The sequence below is a fragment of the Onychostoma macrolepis genome, chromosome 17 (genome assembly GCF_012432095.1).
Source record: "Onychostoma macrolepis isolate SWU-2019 chromosome 17, ASM1243209v1, whole genome shotgun sequence".
In the NCBI taxonomy this organism is placed as follows: Eukaryota; Metazoa; Chordata; class Actinopteri; order Cypriniformes; family Cyprinidae; genus Onychostoma; species Onychostoma macrolepis.
The window spans coordinates 20,583,681-20,606,934 of record NC_081171.1 but is presented as its reverse complement, the minus strand read 5'-3'; the positions used below and the strand labels follow the sequence as shown (position 1 = coordinate 20,606,934).

The following is a 23,254-nucleotide window of genomic DNA, read 5'->3' as shown; positions in this document are numbered from 1 at the left end:
AAAGATTTACTTTATCTGCAGCTGAAAGACACATTCAGAAATACCTTTTCTGTTTAATGTAGAAACAAAGAAACCATGACCACATTTTTGTCTTTTTGTTCCCCTTAGGAGTTACAGAAATACTGTATGTTACATTCATTTTCTTTGTTTGGGACACTGAGGATAGCTAGAAGAGATGACTAGAATCTATTTTCTATTTAAGATACAACCCAATGTATCAATTTGTAAATAAATACCTCATTGTGAGGGAGGAAACAAACCTTTGAGAAGGGTTCAAAGCATCCAACATGTTAAATTTGTTTTGCAGGTAGGCTTACAAATACGTTCAGGACGGATCTAAATCATAAGTCCTCGTTCCTGGAGGTATTCCTTCAGTTGTTCAAGAGTTTTGCTGATCCTTGAGTATAGCGGTTGTTTCATACACTCACCAAATGTCTACAAGAAACCAGCAGAGTTGAGTTGCTTGAATAGCACTGAAGAGCTTTGGTGGCACGCTTAGCTTAAAAAAACTGTCTGGACATCATAAAACAGTCACTTCAAAGCTGTCACTATCAGGACTCCTCAAAAAACAGCAAGAGGATCTGCTGGACATCCGACATGTCTGTAAAAAACAACAACATGGTCATTAAGAAAAAGACTCGAAAAGAATTGCAAATATATTTAATGATTTTTTTATTCAATCAGTAAAAGATCTTGCATCTAATTTTTTAAAAGTTGAAGTTGATAGGCAGTGTAGAGGTGGATCAAGATGCTAATCAATTTGAGAATATGGAGGATAACATTAAATTATTTGATATTCAGGAAGTGGATCAATCTTTAATTATGAGAACTATTAATGAATTAAAAACTACATATTCTAAAGATATATATAATCTTGACTGTCTTTTTTTTTTTTAAATGTAAGTGCTTTAGTCAAGCCCCTTACTCATCTAATTAATCTTTCTATCAGAACTGGGCAGTTTCCTGATAGTTGGAAAAAAGCATTGGTAAAGCCTATTTTAAAATCTGGGAATTCAGAGGACATGGGTAATTATAGACCAATTAGTCTTCTTCCAGTTCTTTCTAAAGTGCTGGAAAAGGTTGTATCAGAACAATTTTTGCATCACTTAGAGAATAATAATCTTTTACATCCTTTACAATTTGGTTTTAGACAGAACTATTCTACAGAAACAGCTACTTGCTTATTATTAGAAAATATTAAGCGGTCACTTGATAAAGTTGGTGCAGTATTCCTGGATTTGAAAAAGGCATTTGATACCGTAAATCATAATATTTTAATGTCAAAAATAACAAATTACAATATATCAAAACGATCTCTGTTATGGTTTGATTCGTATCTAAAAAGTCGTGAACAAAGTGTTGTCATTAATAATGTTAAGTCCGTAATATCGATATAGGAATTCCCCAGGGAACAATTTTGGGTCCGATTCTTTTTAGTATTTATATTAATGATCTTCCAGAAATGTGTCCTGATGCAAGTCTTCAAATGTATGCTGATGACACGGTCATCTATGTATCTGGTAGGAATTGTGTGGAAATTGAAGAAAAGTTATCAAGAAACTTAGAGAAAGTGTCAGCTTGGCTTGATGCCTCTTTTTTTTTTACTTTAAATACTAAGAAAACAAAGTCCATATGTTTTTCAATAACAAAATTACCGGTAACAGAATCATTAAATATTAGAATTAAAAATGAGATTATAGAACAAGTATCAGAAGAAAAATATCTTGGTATGATTTTAGATTCTCAGTTAAATTTTAAAAGTCATGTTAAAAAGTTATGTAAAACAATTAAGGCAAATCTTACCAGCCTCAGAATAATAAAAAATTGTTTAACATATTATCATGCTTTTTTGTTTTCAAATTCGATGATATTATCACATATAGTATATGGATTATCTATTTGGTCTCAGACAAATCAATGCATAACTAACCAGGTTGAATGTCTTTACAACAGAGCTATGAAAGTTTTAGATAGAAAGCAAATAAGATACCATCATTGTCAGATCCTCAGTAAATATAAGATTTTGAGCTTTTCATTATGTAAAGCTTGTGTTTAAATGTTTAAATGGACTTGCCTTTATGTCATTTTTTTTGTGAGATTACAGGGAAGCAGTAGATCCACTAGAGCGGCTTCTAGTGGAAACTGTAGAGTTATACATTGTAAAACATCATTTGCTGAGGCTGCTCTCTCAGTGAAAGGTGTAAAATCTTTTAATTTGTTGCCTGATTATTTAAAATCTACTGCAAATTATAATTATTTAAAAAAAGCCACAAAATCTTGGTTGATACATCAACAAACTTGTAGTCATGTTTAGTGTATCAGTATTATAAATTTGTGTACTACTTGTTGTTTATTTTTGTAATAGTAATTTATAAAAGCCCTCCTAGGGACAAGTGTTGCGAATTAGCTTTGGCTATAAGCACTATGGTACATGCGTGGGATGATTGTTGTTTCAGTTTCATCTATGTTTATTGTATCTGTCCCTAACAAAAAAAAAAATAAAAAATAAGAAAATTAAGCACAATATGCATGCACAAAATCAGCTACAGCTGAGTAATGAATAATTACTGTACAACACACCTTCATGTGATTATAGAATAACAAGAATAAAAATAAGATTTTTTTTTTTTTACTTTCAAAGTGACAGTAGCCATTGAATTGCCTTTTAAAAAGTGAAGGACTATGGTTTCAGCTAAAAATCTTCTTTACTGTTCTACTGAAGAAAAAACTCACCTATATCTTGGATAGCCTGAGGGTGAGTAAATTAAGTTTTTGGATGATCTATCCCTTTAAAGGCAAATTAAGCAACTAACCAGCATTGCTAATATGTTCATATTAGGTACATTCGAAATGACTCTCTGCAAGCTCTCCGTTACTGATTACAAATTATTACATTACATTTAGATAATACAATATAAACTTCTTTTTGATTACTTTTGACCTAACTCGTTTATCACATTGATTTAAAATCTTGTATGTTGATATAAAAATACAAAGAGAAAGAAAATATATTTCATTCATTGTTATTAAAAACATTAATTGCATTAAACATATTACATAAAGGTTTACCAAACCGGGGATTGTAAAAGAACTGCATGGAGTTTGTGAGATTAATTAAAAGTTAATAATTAATTAATTCATTAAAAAAACAAACAAAAAAAAAATTGCCATTTGTATTTGCGATTTCGTAAGCAAAACTATTAAAAACGTATATAAATAAAATAATACACTATTATAAGGCCTAAATAACACTCGGTTGCATATTGTTTATGTTCCTCGAACCTAAAGTACAAAAAAAAAAAACTTGAAAGTCGTCAATGAGTAGGCTAGTAATAACTTAGTTAAGTACTATGTTGATTCAGTAAACGCTCTTGACAGATTCAGTTTATTCAGTGGAGGATTTAATTCAAAGTGGAATTCCATTAACCTTTCAAAGAATGCAATAGAACAGAACAGAACAGAACAGTAGTAAATCTAATTACGCGCGCTGTGTTTGCTTTTGCGTTCATTCCAAGTCAGTAGGAAGAAGCGTTCTCTAGCCATTATTTTGTGGTACACATTATAATTTAAAAATTCTTTCGATTTAAGCTCTGCAAGAAAGCCCCCAGCGTACAGCATGCGCTCCCATAGTGCATTGCGGGTTCAGCTTCAACAGAAAACAAGCGAGAGGCGAGCGTCGAGGATATGTCAAATATTAACATGGATTTGCTTTGTACAGGTAAATATCAATATGAAATGCATAATTTAAACACTTATTTGTTACCTTTATGCTGAATATACTATCGATAATTGAGCTCATCAAACATACTAATGTCAGAATCCTCTGTGGACTTCATTATTTGACCGGAAACACATTACTCAAGTGAGTCAGAGCATTGATTTCGAAACACAGCCATTACCTTTATATTTTAGTTGTCAAGCTCATACCTTGTTTAATATTCCATTGTTTACACATCCTTCATACTTTTCTAATTTACCAATTCCACTGGAGGACCAACATAAAGAGGATTACTTTCAGGAATAATCAATGTATTATATTAAGTCACACTTCAATGAATAAACATCTCCAGTCAACTCTCATCCTTCCTGCCTATAAACAATGCCAAATATTTAAGCCTACTAGACCATATAATGCTGCTTCTGATTTTGCATTACATGCCAAGATATTTGTATAATTACTGACTATTTTTAAATACATAAATATTTATCTGCATTTTGAGATTGTGAAAGAAAAGTGTAATTTTCTGATTTTAAGCAGTGGTGGGAAGGATCGTTATTTCCTCTTATATATGGTGGTTGACATTTTGATGGCAACGATTTATCATCTTGACATGATAAATCAGGCTGTCATGATTATTTACAGTCACTGTTAACATCAAATTGGTTGTTTTCACACCAGCTTACCTCGTTATGTGGTATACACTGATGGAAGTCAACCATTTCTGACATTAACTTTTCTGATCTTCTGGTGTAGAGTTGTCTGGGGTTCTGGAAAAGGAATGGACCACCGTCAATCCTGAACAGTTTTAAGTGGAGACAAGGTCTTTGCCAAGCAAAGAAGCAAGGTACATTTTTGGCACTCTCTAATAATCCAGACTGTCAATATTTTGAAGTGCAAAACATCTGTTGCTGGAAAAAAATGACTGATTATTATTCATAATATCATTAGATTAGACAACTACAGATGCACTAGTCTAAATGAGATGCAAAACTCATGCATGCTGTCAATTGTTTCTGGTATCCTCTTAGGAAAATCATTTCTTAATGTTGCATCCTTGAAGGTCTCAGAATAATTGTTGGCATTATTTTGTTTGTCTGTAACTTGTTTCTAGAAGAAAATGCATTTTTGTTTTGAATCTATTTTATAATGAATATGTTATATTGTGTAAAATCCGGCGAGGATACTGATGCATGGATTTTGCTGATGTGTTCTCTTTAGTCTTTAGTTTCTTCTAGACAAAGAAACACTCAAGAAACAGCCGATTCACCAAAAGTAACATATTTTTTGCTGACGTTACTGGCTATTCTGTACAGTACTGCCCTTTGCATTAATATAATCTATTGTCAAAGTTAATTTGGAGTGCATCGTTTTCTAAAGTATGATTTTGAGGTAATTTGATTTTATTTATTCATTATTTTTTTAGATTGCACATAATATATTATTATGCAACACATATTGCGTACATTCTCATTATGTAGCTAATACGAATCCCAGAATGAATATGCTGTAAAACATGTGCATCTATATCAGTCTATATCACTGTAATCTCTTCACAACCTTTTGCTGCACACTTTGGGTAAATGTCCCTTTAACTGGTTATTAATGAGATTATTACTGAGATATTCAGAACAAAATATGTTGCTTTATACATTTTTAATAAAAAGGAATAGAAATACTAATGTTCAAAAGTTTGGGTTCAGAAAGATTTTGAAAGAAATTAATACTTTTTATTCAACAAGGGTGTGTTAAATTGATCAAAATGACATTTAGAATGTTTAAAAAAATAATAAATTCTAATTGAAGTAAATGCTGTTCTTTTGAACATTTTATATTCATCATAAAATCCTAAGAAGAAATTTTTCATTGTTTTTACAAAAATATTGTAATTTTTTATTTCACAATATTACTATTTTTTTTATGCAGCCTTGGTTAGCATTGGAAACTTCTTTCAAAAAACATTTTAAAAATCTTAACAACCCCAAAAGTTTGAACTGTATTGTATGTGTGATGATGGTGATATTTCAGCTGTTCAGCATATTGTAGTCTCTCAGGATACTAGACTTTGTTCACACTGCACACAAATTTGTTTTGGTTTTCAAATCCTAAAAAAATCACTGAGGGACATTCAAAAGCAGCTGTGTATTCTGACTAAATACAATGAAATAAGTGAAATAAGAACTGGTAACTTGCAAAAAAATCTGATTTTCACCAGATTTCAAATCATATATGGAATTTCATGTGTTTTTGCTGTTCTGACACCAAAAAACTAAATTGATTATTGTCAGATATGCCAAAAAATCATGTTCGCAGTCTGAACAAAGCCTACTGTAAATGTGTCTGTTGTCAATACACAGTTACTCATATTAGGAAAAGTTAGTCCATCCTCTCCACAAAATCTCTAACGAAGGACATGTATATGATTTAATGAGAAACGGGTTGATTATGGATGTTAGTAGCGGTTATGACATTGATTTAATTAGATCATGAAGAGTACCATCTTGGCATTAGACTTTACCTCAATACTAAGCTGCAAACTTTCAAGTGATCGAAATGTGCCTTGGCCTGAGTGTTGTGAGGAGGCTGAGTCAGAGCTCATGGGACAGAGCATGCTTGACACATGTGTTAAGACCCCATCGTCATTCTCAAAAACTGGGTTTACTCTCATAGTATTACCAAATGGGAATGCAGGTTGTGAACGCCTACAATACAAAGGAGATCAGGTCTTAACACCGGCATGATTAATAAGGGTCACCACTGCCAATCCAAATCTGTGAAGAAAAATCAGATGTCTAAATGAACAGAGAAGGGGAAAAAGAAAACCCTGCTTACACAAGTCTCATGGTCTTTCTGGTCCGTATACATTTCTTGTTAATGAAAATCAAGATGCCTATCACAGCACAAACCACAGAGAGGCTTCCCACCATGCAGGCTACGAGAAGGAGAGGGTCAACTGGCACAGACACCAATTCGTTGCAGCGTTCTCCATGGTAGTGCCAGAAATTACCTACAGGACATCTAAAAGTGGTTGAGAAAAAAAAAAACGTTAGAAAAAAAATGTGTAAGATCCTATCCGTTCTCTAGAATTTTCAATGGTCACTTTTTGTTCATTTTGTCAGTCACATAACAAAGGGTCAAGGTTTGGCTGCTTATTATGGTTTGCCCCTCATATCAATGGTATAACAACACAATTTTCAATCAATAGTAGCCACGTATTTGATTAAAACACACACACACACACACACATATATTTGGGTCATTAAAAAAAAAAAAAAATTCTGCCTTAAAACATTTTTTTTAGAATTCAGTCAAGTTTGGTTACTGATCAGACTAAAGTTTTTGTTTTTTTCATTGAAACATTGTCACTCAAACATTAAACGATACAACACAAATTACACATTTAATTTGCCATTTAAAAAAAAAAAAATGAAAGTAATGGAATGGAATGTATTAACTTTTTCACCATGGTGGGAAAATCACTGATAGAATTAGCTTTGACCTTTGAATTAATTATTTAATTTCCACTTTTTAACAATAAATGGTAACTGGCAACAAAAAAAAAACAAAAAAAAAAGTTGGACATTTTTATTAATAATTACTCATTTTGTTTAACTTTTTACACACTTATTGTTAGACCTTACATTTAATATTATATATAAATAAATAAATAAATATAAATGTCATAAAAAGTGAAGGGGACACATTCCTGGAGCTTGACAAATATAAACAATGAAATAATGTGCAAAACATTAGAGTCAAACCATATCAAAATTGAATAAACTATCAATTGACTGAAACATCAAGCCACATGTTTATTATCATATTTTGAGAGTGACCCATTTGCAGGCAACATATACAGTATGTTTTGCATTATAAAAATAAAAATAATGTTTTTGTTTTAACACAACCCCTTTGTAGTGTACCTCATTTTACCTTATATAACTACCTTAAGGGTCCATACACATTTTAGGGGTTATTAGGGTAAAAGAAATGTACCTTTCATGGGTATTTCCCCAGTAACAAGCTGTTGTACCCCTAAAGGTACAATTTTTACACACTTTTTTTCTGACAGTGCAGATGAAGGACTTGTGGCTGTATGCTCAGGTGAGGTGAGTTTTCCTTACATCCTTGTAATCTCCATTGAAATGGATGGATTTGCAGCGTAAACTATATTGCAGCTTTTATTTTTTTTCATGTTAACATACCTGCAGGCCGCTCCGTGTCCCGGTATGATTTCACACTGTCCTCCGTTCAGGCAGTATTCAGGCTGTAGGTCACAGATGCTGGTGCAGGGATTGCCGTCCACCGTGCTGTAGCCCGGGTCGCACAGACACTCAGGCTCTGAGGTTAACGTGTTCACCACGCAGCGGGAGAACTCGTTACACGCCATAAACTTACATGGATCGGTGTGATCTGCTGGATTGGACAATGAGAATTAATTGGCTTTGGATGCTTGTGGCCAGACACACATAGATGCTTAAAGACTTAATACAGGTGTGGTTATCCCTTTAGGTTAATGTGGATGCTTTTGTTTACTGTTCTGCCCCGTTCACTTTGACAGTGTTTATAATGCTGGAAGTCGCTGGTAGGGCTTTCTAATTCTGAATGTTATTGCTGGACTTTGTAGATTTCAATAACATTTGAGAATCTCATCAGTTTAGTTTAACAAGGAGTCAGTCTTGTTGCTAATAATTAACATGTGGGCTGATGAAATTGCCAAGTCGCATTGAAATTGAATGATTCCTCATTGCTTTTCCACTGTAAATCAAAGTCAGCGTGAACAGAACTTTCTAAACTTTCTCTCATAATGCATTCAGGTCTGTTTTGGCCCAGAAGAGATGCATAAAATTTTCTAATAACTGCATAGGTTTTAGTAAGGTAGTAAAACTTTAAGGGTGATTTAAGACCATCAAAATACACATCATTTATTTATTTATTTTTCACAATTACTTTTTAAGAGATATAACCATTAAAAAATAAATAAATAAATGTTACATGTTGTGTGTTTGGGTCATTTTGGACCCAGGTATGTATGTATGTAGTACCACTTGGTGTCAAAAATGTTTTTTGTTAAATTTGCTATAAAATTATATTAGTGTCAAAAAAAACTTTTGTAGAATATATTTCGCCTGTTTTCACACAAGTATTTTGATGATAATATGTACATGGATATGTACACCTATTTAGAATCATTGCTGCATGAATAATTGTTGACTTTTTCATCTGAAAGTTAAAGTTTTTGCAATGTATTTTATTATTTAGTTTCTTTTAATATTTATGTTGTTTTGTTAGAAATATGTAGGGTTTTTTTTTGAGCAGTCATGAGTAATAAAGTTGAAGGAATGTAATTAAATTCTGTTCATTCCAGTGGGGTTCAATACAGATAATTCTCAGGTTATGCATTTTTATAAAATTCATACAATGATATATTCAAATAAGATTTCTCATCAGTATTGAAATATATTGAATATAATATATATTTCATCATAGGTTTTTGGGGTGGTTTATGTGCAATTTCTAAGTTGTGACTGTTATATCAAACACTAATGTGAAGAAATGTATACAGATTTTGAATGCATTATGAAGGTTAAAGGGATACTTCACTCAAATATGAAAATTCTGTTATCATTTACTCACCCTCGTGTCTTTCTAAACCTGTATGAGTTTTTTCAGCAGAACACACACACACACACACACACACAAAAAACATTTGGACCCCATTGACTTCCACTGTATGGATTTTTTTTCTTCTTAAATGTCTTAATTGTGATCCACAGAAAAAAGAAAGTCATGCAGGTTTTTTAACGACATGATGGTGAGTAAATAATGAAAGAAGTTTCATTTTTGGGCAAACATTTCTTTAATAAGGAACACGATCTGATTTCTCCTTTCGACACGCGCTTACCTGCTTCTACATCCACTGATTGGGAGTCGATTTCCAAGTCTAATCTCTTAGACGCCGCATTGCAGAAGTCTTCGAGCACACACTGCACCGTCTCCGTAACGTTGTATGGAACCGGTTTGTCTAATTTCATCTTGCTGTTTACCACCACGCTGCCGTTCTTGAAGTTCAGAATCTCCAGCTCCTTAAATCCAGTCAGGTTTGACTGTAGATACGGCAGGAGCTGTGGGAGTGAAGCAGAGATAAATGTGAAATGAGAGAGTTGCGACTGCTCTTTCATCATTGCTGACTAGTGCAGACTGGTTAATTGTGCATGAATGTAACGCAGCTCAGATGCGAAACTTTTGGGATTGTCAATTCTGAAGCAATTCTCCTCAGCTGCTAGAAACTGAACGATTTTGGCCAGTGTCTGTCTCTCATCCTATTACAATATGCAAAACCTTCTCAGTGCTCATTTCATTCTGCATGAGGAGGGCCAGTTAGAGATAAAGACGGTTGTTCAGGAGAAATAGGGCATAGCAGCTCAGTCATTCATCTCGGCTCAAGATTTCAAGAGCTTGATTGCGCCAGTCACACAAAAGATGGAAGACTCGAGGATATGATTTATTCGCATAAGAGTCACAGATTATTAGTGTCTCAAATCTCTCAAATTAGATTTGCATATTATTTTTTAATTCACCATTTGCACCTTACAATTTTAGTTTAATGTAATGAATTAAAATGAAAATATTTTTAATCATTTAATAATAAATGGATAATCAGGAATTAACTTTTGAAATCTGAAAGTCAAAAAATAATCTTTTTAAAATTTTAAATTAAAATGATGTATTCAAATTACATTTAATATAACATTTTTATTTGTAATATATTTTTTAAATAATTAAATTATCATAATATTTAAAATTGTGTGTGTATATGTATATATATATATATATATATATATATGTGTGTGTGTGTGTGTGTGTGTGTGTGTTTATAATTTTAAATATTATTAATCATTTAATAGTAAATGGAGAGTGAACAAAAGGAGTAAAGCAATTTAAAATATTTAAATAAAAATGTATTTAAAATTTAATTAATATTTTAATGAATATTTTTAAATATAATGGGTGACAATATTAAATAGTTAATGATTTAGATTTTTTTAGATTTCAAATCAAATTTTTTTTACCATTTTTGTTTAATTTAATTAAAATTTAAAGGTTTATTTTAAAATATTAAATATTAGTAATCATTTAATAGTGCATGGAGAGTGAGAAGGCGCACAAAAGGAGTGAAGGCCATATCTGTATAATAGGAGGTAACTAACAATTCTAAATATTTAAACAAAAATGTATTATTCAAAATATAATTCATATTTAAAATTATTTTAATGAATATTTTTTAATATTTTAAATGTTTGCATTAACATTTTGAAAATTTTTGTTTAATTTAATTAAATTTAAATGATTACTAATATTACTGAAATATTACTAATTGTTAAATAGTCAATGTGGAGCGAACATGGAGCGTGAGAAGGAGCACACAGGCCTGGCCTGGGATGCTGTTGTATTAACTAAGCGCACTTCTGTATAACAGGAGGTAATCTGTATTTGGAGGTAGACCTGATCTGCCAGTCATGATCAACCTCTCACCTCTCGGCTAAGTGCCAGGGCAGAGCAGGTGTTATTCTTTCCCACAGGGCACGTTGTGACTCAGAGCTCAGCCTCAATCAATGTTACTGTCTAGCTCATGCCAGTGTCGTGACCTTTGATTGCCGTCACAGGACAGAAGGAATCATCTAATATATACAGTAGCACTCATTTCCAAATAGGTTAATGAAAGAATTATCACAGACAGCAGCATTGTAGCATATCCCCATTCTTGAATACTGATTCTCACACTCATTCTAGCATGTTGCTTACACTTGTATCTACTGGTTCATAGGGATCTCTTTGAGTGCTGTTCTGTTCTATAATTGGTTATATTTAATACTTAATAAAAATATATTTTTAAAATGTTATCGTATTTTAATGAAAAAATTAAATACTTATTTGTTCTCCATGTCCAATCGAGATGGTTGCTACACAAACCAGTAGAGACATGAGTAAATGAGCATCCTACAAGGTTGAAAGGCAGAAATCAATGCAAACCTAGTAAAGGACCAAAATATTACAACCGTCTCTACAAAAGCTATCGTTGAATTATAAATGGGCAAAATTGATGTGTATGGTGGAAAATCAATGTTCCTTTTTCAGAATTCGCAAGAACATAAATATCTAGAGGTTATCAGATTATCCTTTAAAAGCCCATTTATGAATCAATGAACTAATTTTATGGCCATTTTACCTAGATACTTACCAGAGTAGCTTCTGAGCAGATTTTTAGTAGTTCATGTCATAATCCAAAAGTTCTCATAGCACTGTTGTTAGTCTGGTGACTTGGAACTACAACACAATACTAGTTTGGGCAACCACTTTATTGGAAATGGAGTTTTTGTGTCTTGGGATTTATACAAATGAAAAAAAAAAAAAAAAAAATGAAAATAATATCTTAAAGAACAGAACATATAGATGTTGTAAATTGCACAAGAGCATCCATACCCTTTAGAGCTGTTCTAAATAATGAGTATAATAAAGCTGCACAAGAATAGTTAGGAATAGACATTGCTGTAGTCTTTAACTCAGATGAAAATCAGTCTGGACCAGTCTAGGTTGACAATTAGTTTTTTTTATATATGTATCTTGTGATTGCAGTCTCCCAGAATCATTCAGAAATAAGCCACAAAGCAGCTACTATATCTCTTTGAATTGTTTTTATTACAAAGAATTAATTGAGCTGTTAATTTCAAAATCAACAAAAGTGCTTTGTCATTGTTGTAACACACAACATTTGGAGACTGATTACATTCAAGGACATGTCTCACCGAAGAACAATTCAAAATCATTAGGCTGCCTAACCAACTAAAAGCAGATTTAGAGAAACAAAACTAGACATCATGTCCCTGAGGTATTTTTTTTGGCATGCTCTGTGTTTTTGGTCATTTAATTCAACAAGATTGTGAAACTGGTTCCTCTGTGTTTTACACAAATAAGAAAAACAAGATTATTTACAGATATACAGTTTCAGCATTTGATATGACAACATATTCTATACACATATTAATGTTAGTGTGCACTGAGAAACCTGAGAAACCAAAATTTGCTCAGAGCAATAAGGCAACATTCACACTATCAAGAATAAAACAACTAACGAAAAAATATTGCAGGTTGGGCAGATGGAACGACAGAGTAAGCGTTTAGCTTTGGTTAATGCTGGTTAGAGAGCTCATTGATCTGCAGTTATAAAAGTCAGTTTTTGATCAGTAAGATCAGAAGTGGGAAGTTGTTAGACAAAAGTGCAGAATTTAGTGGCAAAAAGTGCATTTTGAAGTTTGGATATAGATGTACCGGTATTGAGGCTAATGTCTTCTGTTCTCTCTCAGTCACTTGACTAGAAGCCTCGGGGTTTGGCGAGTCACTTGGTTCAGAGAATTGCCTCTAGTTGAAAAAACATGATATTACAAAATATAATCTGAATATGAACAACAACACTTAGTTGTGAAACTGTAATATGATTGGCCAAGAGGCGGTCTGAAAGTTTCATATTTGTAGCACTCTTGTACACGTTGTATATGAGTGGTGCAGAGTGGAAGTGGAGTGTTTGTTCTTGGATGAGAACTGGGTTTTTTGAAAGTTGAAGCATATGTGTTTTCTCTTGTGTTAGGATTGTTCGGGGCAGGTTTTCTCTCCAGTGTGTGTGGAGTGACCGGAGAGCAGAAAATGACAAAAAGGGAGTCAAGCTGGAATGGAGTGATTATGCATACCTTTGAACAGGGAGGAAAAATTGCTCCACTTATATGCATTTCAAGTTTTTGTTGCATGGTGACATGCAAAGCTTGATGGTTTGGTTTATTCTGGAGCATTTTTTTGTTGGCAGAGAAAAAGATATTACAAACTGGTGAAATTTTGTCTAAAAAATGAGGGTACACAATTTTTACTTCTTGTATATTGAACTGTTTTGATCATGGTTGTGATTACATGTGGCCTTATGTTTACGGTTGAACTATAACTGAGCTGATATTCAGTACTACACCGTTCTTGCTCGTTTGAGATTGCTTAATTGTTTTGAAATGGCCATACAGGGATTCATTCTGTGTTTTTCTGTCTAAATTGTAATGTAAGATAAACAAAGTTCAGAGGAAAACATTTGAAGTGACAAAATGAGTATCCTCGTGCAAAATGTACAGAAATGTAATTCACTTCTCTGTCAGTCACCCAAAGCCTTTATACAAAGGCTTTATAGAAAAATGTATATTACATTTCGAACAACACTATTCTCAGATGCCATCTGTCAAATCCCTGCAGACAAATGCACTGCAACACAAATGGAAAAGCTAACAACAAATGGAGGATAGAAAGGCATGCAACAAGATAAAGTCAAAGACAAAAGTGTGTTTACCTACCAGTTCAAGAAACGTGTTCTCCAGTGATTTGTACTCGGGGGAACTCTTGTTGAAAAGATCCTCCGAAAACATCATATTAGTCACACGTACACTAAAAAACACCACTAACTCTTTGGCCTGGTTAGAAGCCATCATTGAAGGAGTGGTAACGTAACCTAGAGGACGAGCCGAGGATTGTGGATTCTCGTCGACCTCTGAAGGGAATCCACTCCCAGAGTCCAGTGTATCGTCCTCCTCATCAGCCTGTTCAACATCTCTGTCAATATCTGTACTACCTTCATGTGGGGGAGGTGAAACTGTCCAGAGAGTCTGTCCCTCTTCATCCAGGAAATTGTCCGGGGTCAGGTGTGAAATGAGGTCTTTTGTGGGCGTTAACTCAGAGGGAATTGCCACAGGCAGAATTGGTTTTGGAGTTGTAAGTCCAAGTGGGGGCACCTTTTGATGGAGTGTGTCTACAGTGGCACCGACAGATGGAGACTCTACATGGTCACTAAGGTCAATTGAAGTGGGCGACTCAACTGGACCTTTAGGGTATGAAGGAAGACCTTCGGTAGAGGTCTCTAAAGGTTCAGATGGGCCAATTGTGTCATCTTCATGAAATATTGCATCATGAGCTCGTTCTGTAGGGATTAGGGTTGTCAAGATTGATGATGTTGCCTCTGCAGAAGTGGCCTCTGGTGTTATATCAAAATCCATTTCAGGTTGAGTTGAAGAAGATGCTTTTGCTACTTCAAAAGACTCCAAGTCCAGTGGTGCAGCTGTGGCAACAATCTCATTTCCCACATCCTCTTTGACTTCCGACCACTTTGATAGGTAGTCCACTGTAGTGCTTCTTGGCAAACCTTGAAAACAAAGAACCAGTTTCAGAGAGTCTTTGAAAATGCATCTAATGCGAAATTACAATTAATTCTTTCATTTTTTAGGCTGCCTAACTTAAGGGTCTTAGTTCGGAAGCAAGTGCTCTTGTATACTCACTACAAATATGAAAGATTTACCTTCGGTCGCTGAAGTGCCCTCAGTGGTTAGACTTTCTGTCTTTGAATCCTCAATGAGGGAGATGCTAATTAGCTCTGTGGCTACTGGTTGCGTGGGAAAGTGGAATGATATATCAGGTAATTTCGGTGTATCTCTCCTTCCTGTTCCCTCACCCAAATCTGTTTGAGTCCTATCAGTGCCCAGATCTCCAAAAGAGATGCCCATACTTCCAGAAGGTGCTATAGTGTCCTCCGAGCTGGCTTTTGTGGACTGTGTAATCATTTCGCCAGGAAAAAATCTTGATTCTTTGCTGATTTCAGTACTGGATCTCATATTCTCCTGCTTGCCTGCTGTTAAAGAAGGCGAATCAGGTAAGGTTAAATATTTGCAGTCTGTCTAGGGCTCTTATATCGATTGTATTGATTTTGTGTACCTGGTTTGAAAGTAAGGGAAAGCACGTCCAAAGGAAGTGATGTGTCCTCACTTAGTGCCTTCACCACCATGCCCTTTAGGACTCCCTTTATGCCATATTCATCGGTGGAGTCTGTATCACCTATGGCCTGTGTCCCATCAGTCTCAAACACTACAGCATAGCTTGCTGCCGCACCTTCAGGGCTGACCGATGTTATGAAGGGAATTGGTTTGCATGACTTTTGCATGGACTTGTATTAACCTGACTGTCTGTCTAAGCCCTCATGTTCTCTTTGGGGCCGAAGGACCCCAAGGATATTTTAACAGCTCAAAAATCATACTTATCATTGGCCTGTCAGGGTAATACTTAATGACTTTTTCAAATCTTATGAGAACTGATTAGTGTACATATTGTAGAGATTCACTTTTGGCAGCTGTCTAATTGGAAGCTAAATAATATGGGTTTATTTTAAAATTCATTTTCACATGCACAGGATTTGTGATTTTTGGGGATGTAAAGTCATTCTTAAAAGTACATGAGGGTTAATTACTACAATTTTCCCAAATGCTACTATCATAAGATCATAAGGTAATGAACAAGCATGTTGTGTTACACAGTCTACAGTACAACAAAGCATAATGGTACAGTAAACACAGTTGTTCTGAACGCAATTTGCCTAGTATTTCTTCAAATACGTACCCCAAGTTGCCCCTGTGAGAGAATTACCCATCCAAAGATTCAATTTTCAAGTTCAATGGACTGTAATATCTTGTGAATCCCACAGTTCCAGCATCAACTTACCGAAATCCCAGCACCCGAATCTCTTTAAACCCTGGAAGTTTGTCAAACACATGCAGCATCTGCAAAAGTGTAAATGAAAACATTTTAGGCATATTTGTAATAATTAAATCAGTTATGCACAGTTGGTTACATAACCTCATATTTTGAATTGTTCATCATGCTGCCACGCTGTAAAATCATGTGCCACGGCTCTGGTCTTATTTGAACTAATCTTATGCCTGCTTTTGTAGTTACCCAATTCTTGTTTGGCTTTCCTGTTTTTGATCTTTTCCTGTAAGCTACTTTCAAACCTACTGTAGTAATTTGTGTTTTTTTTTTTCACTTTGAGATGTTCTAGAATGTTCTTAACAAAAATGCATTTCATTTCTTTTATTACAGTTATCACTCACTACCCCTTAAAATGTATTTCTTTTATCAGGTTTCATAACCGCGTTCCTGCTTATTTTATCAATGTTCCTGCTTCAATATTCGCCTTCTGTAAGCTCAACATCATCACACAGGCTCAGGTGAGATGCAATTCGTCTGTTAGTAGCTTGAAACCGCTTGACCTGTGTAAAATGGCACATGTTTAATAGTTGATTTCACCTAACCTTCTCATGAAGATTGCGAGTGAAGTCTTCATATCGAGGGCTGCCTGGATCCCTCAGTAGTGCGGGGTCTACTATAGTCACACTGAACTCCACAATGTGCTCTACCAGCCTCTGAGGGACAACATCTGGTGCCCCAGTTTCCTATCAGATCAGAGAATAGTCAATTTGTTTGTTTCTAACTTCATCAGTATGTTAAGTGCATATTCTAAAAAGCACGAGTTAGTGGCCGTACGCTGTCAGATTCCATGATCAAAAGCTCTGCAGGACTCTTTGAACCTGAAGCATAAAAAGCCATCAATCAGTCACGTTTTTATAAGATCAACCAGTATTTCTTTCTCATTCGGATGGTAAGGACTTACATTTCTCGCCTGGTGCAGGTGTGAGAGCCCTAAAATAATTGAAAACATGTCGAGAAGGGACAAATCAATCCAAGAATGATAAATGCAATAAAATTCATTGTCCCCGATAAAGGGGTTGACTGCATATAAGCCCGGGTATGTTTGTGTGGCTCTAACACCCAAGCGTAATATATCTGGGCACAGATCCCTCTTATTAAAGTGGATCAGGTCAGAGAGCAGTGTTTAGCTAGGCCACCAAATATGAACAAACTTTGTTTTTTAAAGGACAGGCTGAGATTTTATCATCTCCCACTAGTCAGGTGACCTCATTCTAGACATTCTGAAGGGTTCGAGCCCAAAATGAAGACAAGTAACTCGCCATACCATGAATACTGAAACCAAGAAGCCTTCAGGATTCTTACCTCTTCTGTTCATCTTGAGCATTCACTCTCTGTAAATGATATAAACGTCTTTGTGAATTACGAAAAAGCCTTTTTCAATTGAATAATATTGGCACATTTAGACTGTATTGGCAAGACGAATGGACTGAATTGGCAACGGACACGAGCAGCTACTCACTCTGGCTACCATGTCAAGATGCTCCTGTGTGCTACTAAAATTTCGGGCCAGATCCTCCATGCAAAGCGAGTCTCTCTGACAGGCGTACACCCACTGCTGGTACTCCATGGTGTCAGGAACTCTGTCAAGAAAGATCCGGAAGGCCTCCCACACAGCTTCTTGACAAACTGTTAAATATCATGGGAATTATTTAGAGAAGGCCGTAAGAGAATTGAGAGAGGACTAACAGCAAAGACCTGATAAAACATGCTGGGACACTTAACATTAATTATCTGCACCACTGACAGAGGTGTAACATACTTAATAGTGTTTAGCATGCAGTCATTTGCTGCCATTATCTCATTTTGCCAACACGGTTATTATGGACATTTAATTAAGAGTATCTCTTAACTGCATCTGACAGCTAAATGTGCTTCACGTTTAGCTTGTTTGTATCAGTAATTTAATATCATGCTATCTGCTTCAGTGTAAAAACGTTTTGCCAGGTGACCCTAAAAAGTGCCTCGTGGTATTATCTAAATTAATTGGTTTTATTCAAGCTAAAATATGATTTAATATGACAGAACCAACCTGACTGGATTAGGATACACCAGTGAAAGACATTTTTAAGGGTCAGATCAGGTAGAAATAGGTCTTTAGAGAGACGCTTCATCCCAAAATTACAATGCTGTCATAATTTACTAATTTGTCATTCCAAACCAAAGTTTTATGATATTTTTTTAAGCTTGAGAGTTTCTGTCCACATTCATTGTGACTGCATAGCAAAAGTGACTAGCAAATTATTTATAATTTCAAGTTTTGTGTTCTACACAAATCATACAGCAACATGAGAGTTAGTAAATGATGACTGGATGTTTAAGGGTTTTTCCACTTCGTTCAGGTCGTTTTACACTACCATTCAAAAGTTTGGGGTCAATAATACTGATGTTGATGTTGTTGAACATTAATCTCATGCTCATATTTAATGCTTACGTTTATTGCATATGTCTCTTATGCTCACCTGGGATGCATTTATTTGGTAGAAAATGCAGTAAAAACAGTAATACAGTGAAATTTTATTATAATTTAAAACAACTTTTTATATTTTAAAGTAGATGTAGCAATTACTTCAGTCTAAAGTGTCACATGATCCATCAGAAATCATTCTGATTTGGTGCTCAAGAAACATGTCTTATTATGGTCAGTGTTGAGGAAAATGTTTAAAAGAACTGCATTTAATTGAAATAGAAATGTTTTGTAACATTACAAATTTCTTTATTGTCACTTTTGATCAACTTAAAGCCTCCTTACCGAATGAAGAATTAATTTAATAAAAGAAAACCTTTGAAAATATATTTATAAAGTGAAGATTAATGTTTATTATTTTTTTAACCCCCTTTTTTTTGCCTTACCACATGTAGAAACATAGAAAAATCCATACTATAAGACTCAAAGAAGGTAAGCCTAAAAAAAGTACACCACTATTATCTATACTTGGCTCAGAGCCACTTCTTTTTCTGGCTTGGCATGATCCTTCATCTCTCAGAAGGCTTCGAATGATTGGGAAGTTAATTATGATTTATGAGGATCTGAGATGTTGTTGCCAAATTTGGCACTGATGCTCAAGGCTCCGTCCCTTGTGGTGTTTAGGGTAGATGTTGTCCTACCTCGTAGTTTGTAGTAGGCTTTATGGCTGGTGATGACCTCTGCTATGCTCTCCTGAGGACAGACTTTCACCCCCGTATTAAACAGCGCTGATCTCTTTGCTCGATGCGCATCTAGAGAAAGTGAATCTCTGCCATCTGTCAACTGTTTCATTGGCTGTGGAGTCTCCAGGAAGTGCCTGTACTTCACATTTCTGATCCTGAGAATCAAGTCGTCAGCAGTGAGTTCTGCAAATGTCACAACAACAGCATGTGTTCATTGTTTCAGAAGAGCAGGATCGACTTTACCTGAGAACAGTAAGCCAATGGATCATATAATTACACTTCATGTAATTACTCTCGCTCAGAGACCATTTGAAACCCTTTAAGTCTATGATTAGTATGCTGAATGAACATTTAATTGGATTAGGCCTAAGTCAAGCAGTCGGTTATAACACCATCCCGGCAGATGTTTAGCGCATTCACTAGATAAGAGTTAAAAAGGCCTCTGCTCTCCAGTTGTAGTAATCTTAATTGTGTGTGATTGAAATCACAGAATTTTTACATAAAGACCAAGCAGAAAGAACGTTTTCAAGATTATTAACACGAAAAATTAATGCTTATAAATGTAGTCATTATATCATTGTTTTCCATTTATTCGATGTGTCATTCAATCGAGTTTAACTCGATTTTATGTCAGCAATTTGGATAGTTCAGCTGTTATTTTGTTCATATAATGACAATCAATGGGGTCTAAAAAAAAACAAAAACATCTTTCAAAACATCTCCTTTTGTGATCCAAAGAAGCAAGAAATGACACGAAGGTCAGTAAATTATCATAACATTTTTGTTTTTGCATGTACTAGCCATTTAAATGATCAATTGTGTCATTAAAAGTTCTTTCTTGCCAGAGACCCTAAAACTAACCCATTCTGACATCTAAGAGTATTTATACTCAAGGTGACCCACCTTCTGACCTGTTATCTAATTAGCTGTGACCAGAGATAGCTGTTAGAGTAAACCAGCACCTGCGGTCATTGGCGTAATAGACTTACACCTGCTCTTTTACTGGTATTTACAGACTAGTGAAGTTCAGGATGAATTGTCCAGATATTAGAATGACAGCAAATCTTACATCATTAACTTCAGTTCATGTCATTGTCATAGTGAACATATGTACTGTAAAATGACAGCAATGCATAATTTCCTATTTCAGTAATGAAGCATCAAACAATTATACAGTTAATAGCTCATATCAAAGTACGTCTGGATGTTTTTTACGACAAATGACAACAGTTCTGACTAGTTTAATAGCTTGGCTCTTCAGCGGTTTTGGTTTAATCATTTCCATCATTTGAATAATTTCCTCTTAGTTGCAACACTCACAGATCCATTAAAAACAGACAAATTGTGTGTCCCTTCCACGTAAGATCTGAGCCACTTCAAGACCTCTTGAGAAATTGAAAGATCATATTAGGTCTCTTTCAAATCAACCATCAGCTTATTTAAAAAGTAGGCTACAGGGCCTCCATTAAAATGGGCTAAATGTTTTCAAAATGGAGTATCGTGTGACCAGCTGGTAAACTTCAGAGAGCTTCTTAAAACATTAAGCCTGGCTCAGCAAGGGGGTCCCTCAGACTTCACCGGACCTCTGCTCACCACTCGCAGATTAGCTTAAGCTTAGTTAGTAGACAAGTAGTAGCGTTAGCGATATAAGTGCATCTACAGTGGAGGCTAAACGCATACCTTTGTTTTTAATGTTCTGGTAACTTTTAAAGCCAAATAAGTAATCCTGCTTAAAAGAATCTCATAAAACATGCGATCAGGCCACATTAAGACAGGATTTCCATGATTGTGTACATGCAGATTTCTCTGCATAGCATAGCTAAGTCATGTGTTATTGTGTTTTGGATGCTGATGTCCTTTGCTGACCAGGCTTATCCTCTGGTTAATTGCATAACCAGTAGCTACACCAGCACTTAAATGGCATAAAATAGCCTGGGCTAAACAAATTTAGATACCAACAAAATGACTGCATTCAGTAGCTAACAAGCTCAACTCAGACTCAGTGGAAAAAAACATGCCTGTAGCGACATTTTTAAAAATATATTTTGTAACTTCTTCGCAACACTTTGAAAAGTCAAATGTCTAGTGATTGCTTGTAAATGTGCATTCAGTTTTATCCAAAAAAAGATGAACGTGAATCTGGTAACATTTTATTATGTTGGTTGTTGTATGAATTGCTGCAGTTCAGAAATGAAATGGCACTAAACAGTTACAAAACAAAATAATGTACTGCATATACACTAAAGTGTACTCTAAACTCATCCAATAGTGTAAACAAAAGCAGATGCGAGAGAAAAACACATTTGCTGGTGCAACCTTTTGCAATTTTATTTTTTTTTCTACAAGACTTCTATCATGACTCATATTTTATGTGACTCATTGTGCTCCAAATCACAAGTGCAGTGCTGTACCAGGTGCGCTACCAAGCAAATTTACTACAGCAGAAATGTAATTCATATGGAACTGGTTATGTGATGCAACAATAAAAATGTACTAGTTTGCAAATCAATAACTGGTAAAAAGTGTTTTGTCATCATAGTCTAGTATTTTGCTAGGAACTGTGCAAAAATAAGTTTTGTAATCATAATTTGTGTGAAAAAGGTATAAAAGTGTGAGTTTTACTGTTAATTTCAATTGCAAGCTGCATTTATTGGTACTTTTTTAGAGTTAAAAAAAGAAAAGTTTTTCAAATGAGACTCTTCAGTAAATTCTACCAGTACCATTATAATGGTAATGGACTTTGTTTGAGTGTGGTCAGTCATTTACTATAGATTCATGCAGACTATATGGCTATCAGTATTGAATCTTTAACAATTACACCGTTGTTATAATTCTTCTGAAACCCTGGTGTCGAATCAGATTGGACCTTCACTCTAATTAATTATTTTGATCACACACAAAAGACGTCATGTTCTAGTGCCACATGTGGCCCTATTTAGAGATGTTTGCAGTGGAAGACAGTGAGCTGATCGCTCAGAGATACAGGGGACCCAACAATGTGTTTCTAGGTCACAAAACATCTGACCACATCTGTTAATTAGCAAATGAGCAGATGTAGGGCCAGTGGTGCAATTTCTCACAGATAAACCAGGGTGACTGATTTGATCATGTGTCCCGCCGCCATCTATGAGCCCGCCGAGCACATGTGCAGACATGAGGGGCGGCGATGCTAATTGAGCTGTACTTCTGAAGCGATGAGCGAGGCCCCACAGCAAAGCTACAAGCCAGAAAAGATTAGCGTTCCACACGGCCACAAACAGAATGCCTTTTGTTTCTCTCTGCTAATGAATGGAGCTTCTGAATGCTGTAGCCAGACTAGAGGCATTCAGAACTCGCATGAAATGTTAGCGAAACGTGTTTTTCCAGCATATTGTACCAAAAAGGAAGCGCTAATGGCGTGCTTGCCACAAAAATGTTATCAAATAATTTGTCATCAGGCTTTGTTTTGCATAAGAAAAATCTTTGCGTTTCTTTTATGTCCTTGCAAATTGGCTCCTAAAATATTTAAAAGCTCATTCGATCACCGAGGGCGGAAAGATGCTATTGTGTGAGGAATCACACAGGCTGTAGTCGCTCTGAGGCGTTGTACGTTACCAGAAGTCCTGTATTTGCTGAATTATAAGACTTTGTTTAAATAAAACAGCATTAGAATGGCATTCAAACACCGGCTTACCTTTGATTCTAGTGGCTTGGAGGGTAAACAAGAACAGAATGAGGAATAATCCTGTTTTCAATGGCATGTTGCAGTAGATTGTGTCCATTTGGATG

The 23,254-nt window shown here is 35.1% G+C and overlaps 2 protein-coding genes across 4 annotated transcripts in view; one reads left to right on the top strand and one right to left on the bottom strand.

Annotated features, from left to right (window-relative positions):
- Nucleotides 1–479: 479 nt before the first annotated feature.
- On the bottom strand, nt 480–23,226 carry impg1b (interphotoreceptor matrix proteoglycan 1b). The gene is made up of 18 exons (XM_058750235.1): nt 23,160–23,226; nt 19,445–19,669; nt 17,799–17,965; nt 17,642–17,670; nt 17,241–17,269; nt 17,114–17,157; nt 16,882–17,022; nt 16,292–16,350; nt 15,512–15,693; nt 15,099–15,470; nt 14,104–14,945; nt 13,049–13,138; nt 9,624–9,843; nt 7,924–8,134; nt 6,551–6,736; nt 6,237–6,420; nt 4,405–4,488; nt 480–601 (listed from the first exon to the last, which is right to left on the bottom strand). The coding sequence occupies exons 1-18, from the start codon at nt 23,224–23,226 to the stop codon at nt 521–523; spliced, it is 3,213 nt and encodes a 1,070-aa protein (XP_058606218.1). The 3' UTR covers nt 480–520.
- Nucleotides 3,670–23,254, top strand: part of colec11 (collectin sub-family member 11) — a 57,812-nt gene continuing 38,227 nt past the window's right edge. For all 3 annotated transcript variants that reach the window (XM_058750241.1, XM_058750240.1, XM_058750237.1), the window contains exons 1-2: nt 3,670–3,718; nt 4,475–4,565. The gene's annotated coding sequence lies outside the window, so the exon portion shown is untranslated. The remainder of the gene's footprint in view (nt 3,719–4,474; nt 4,566–23,254) is intronic.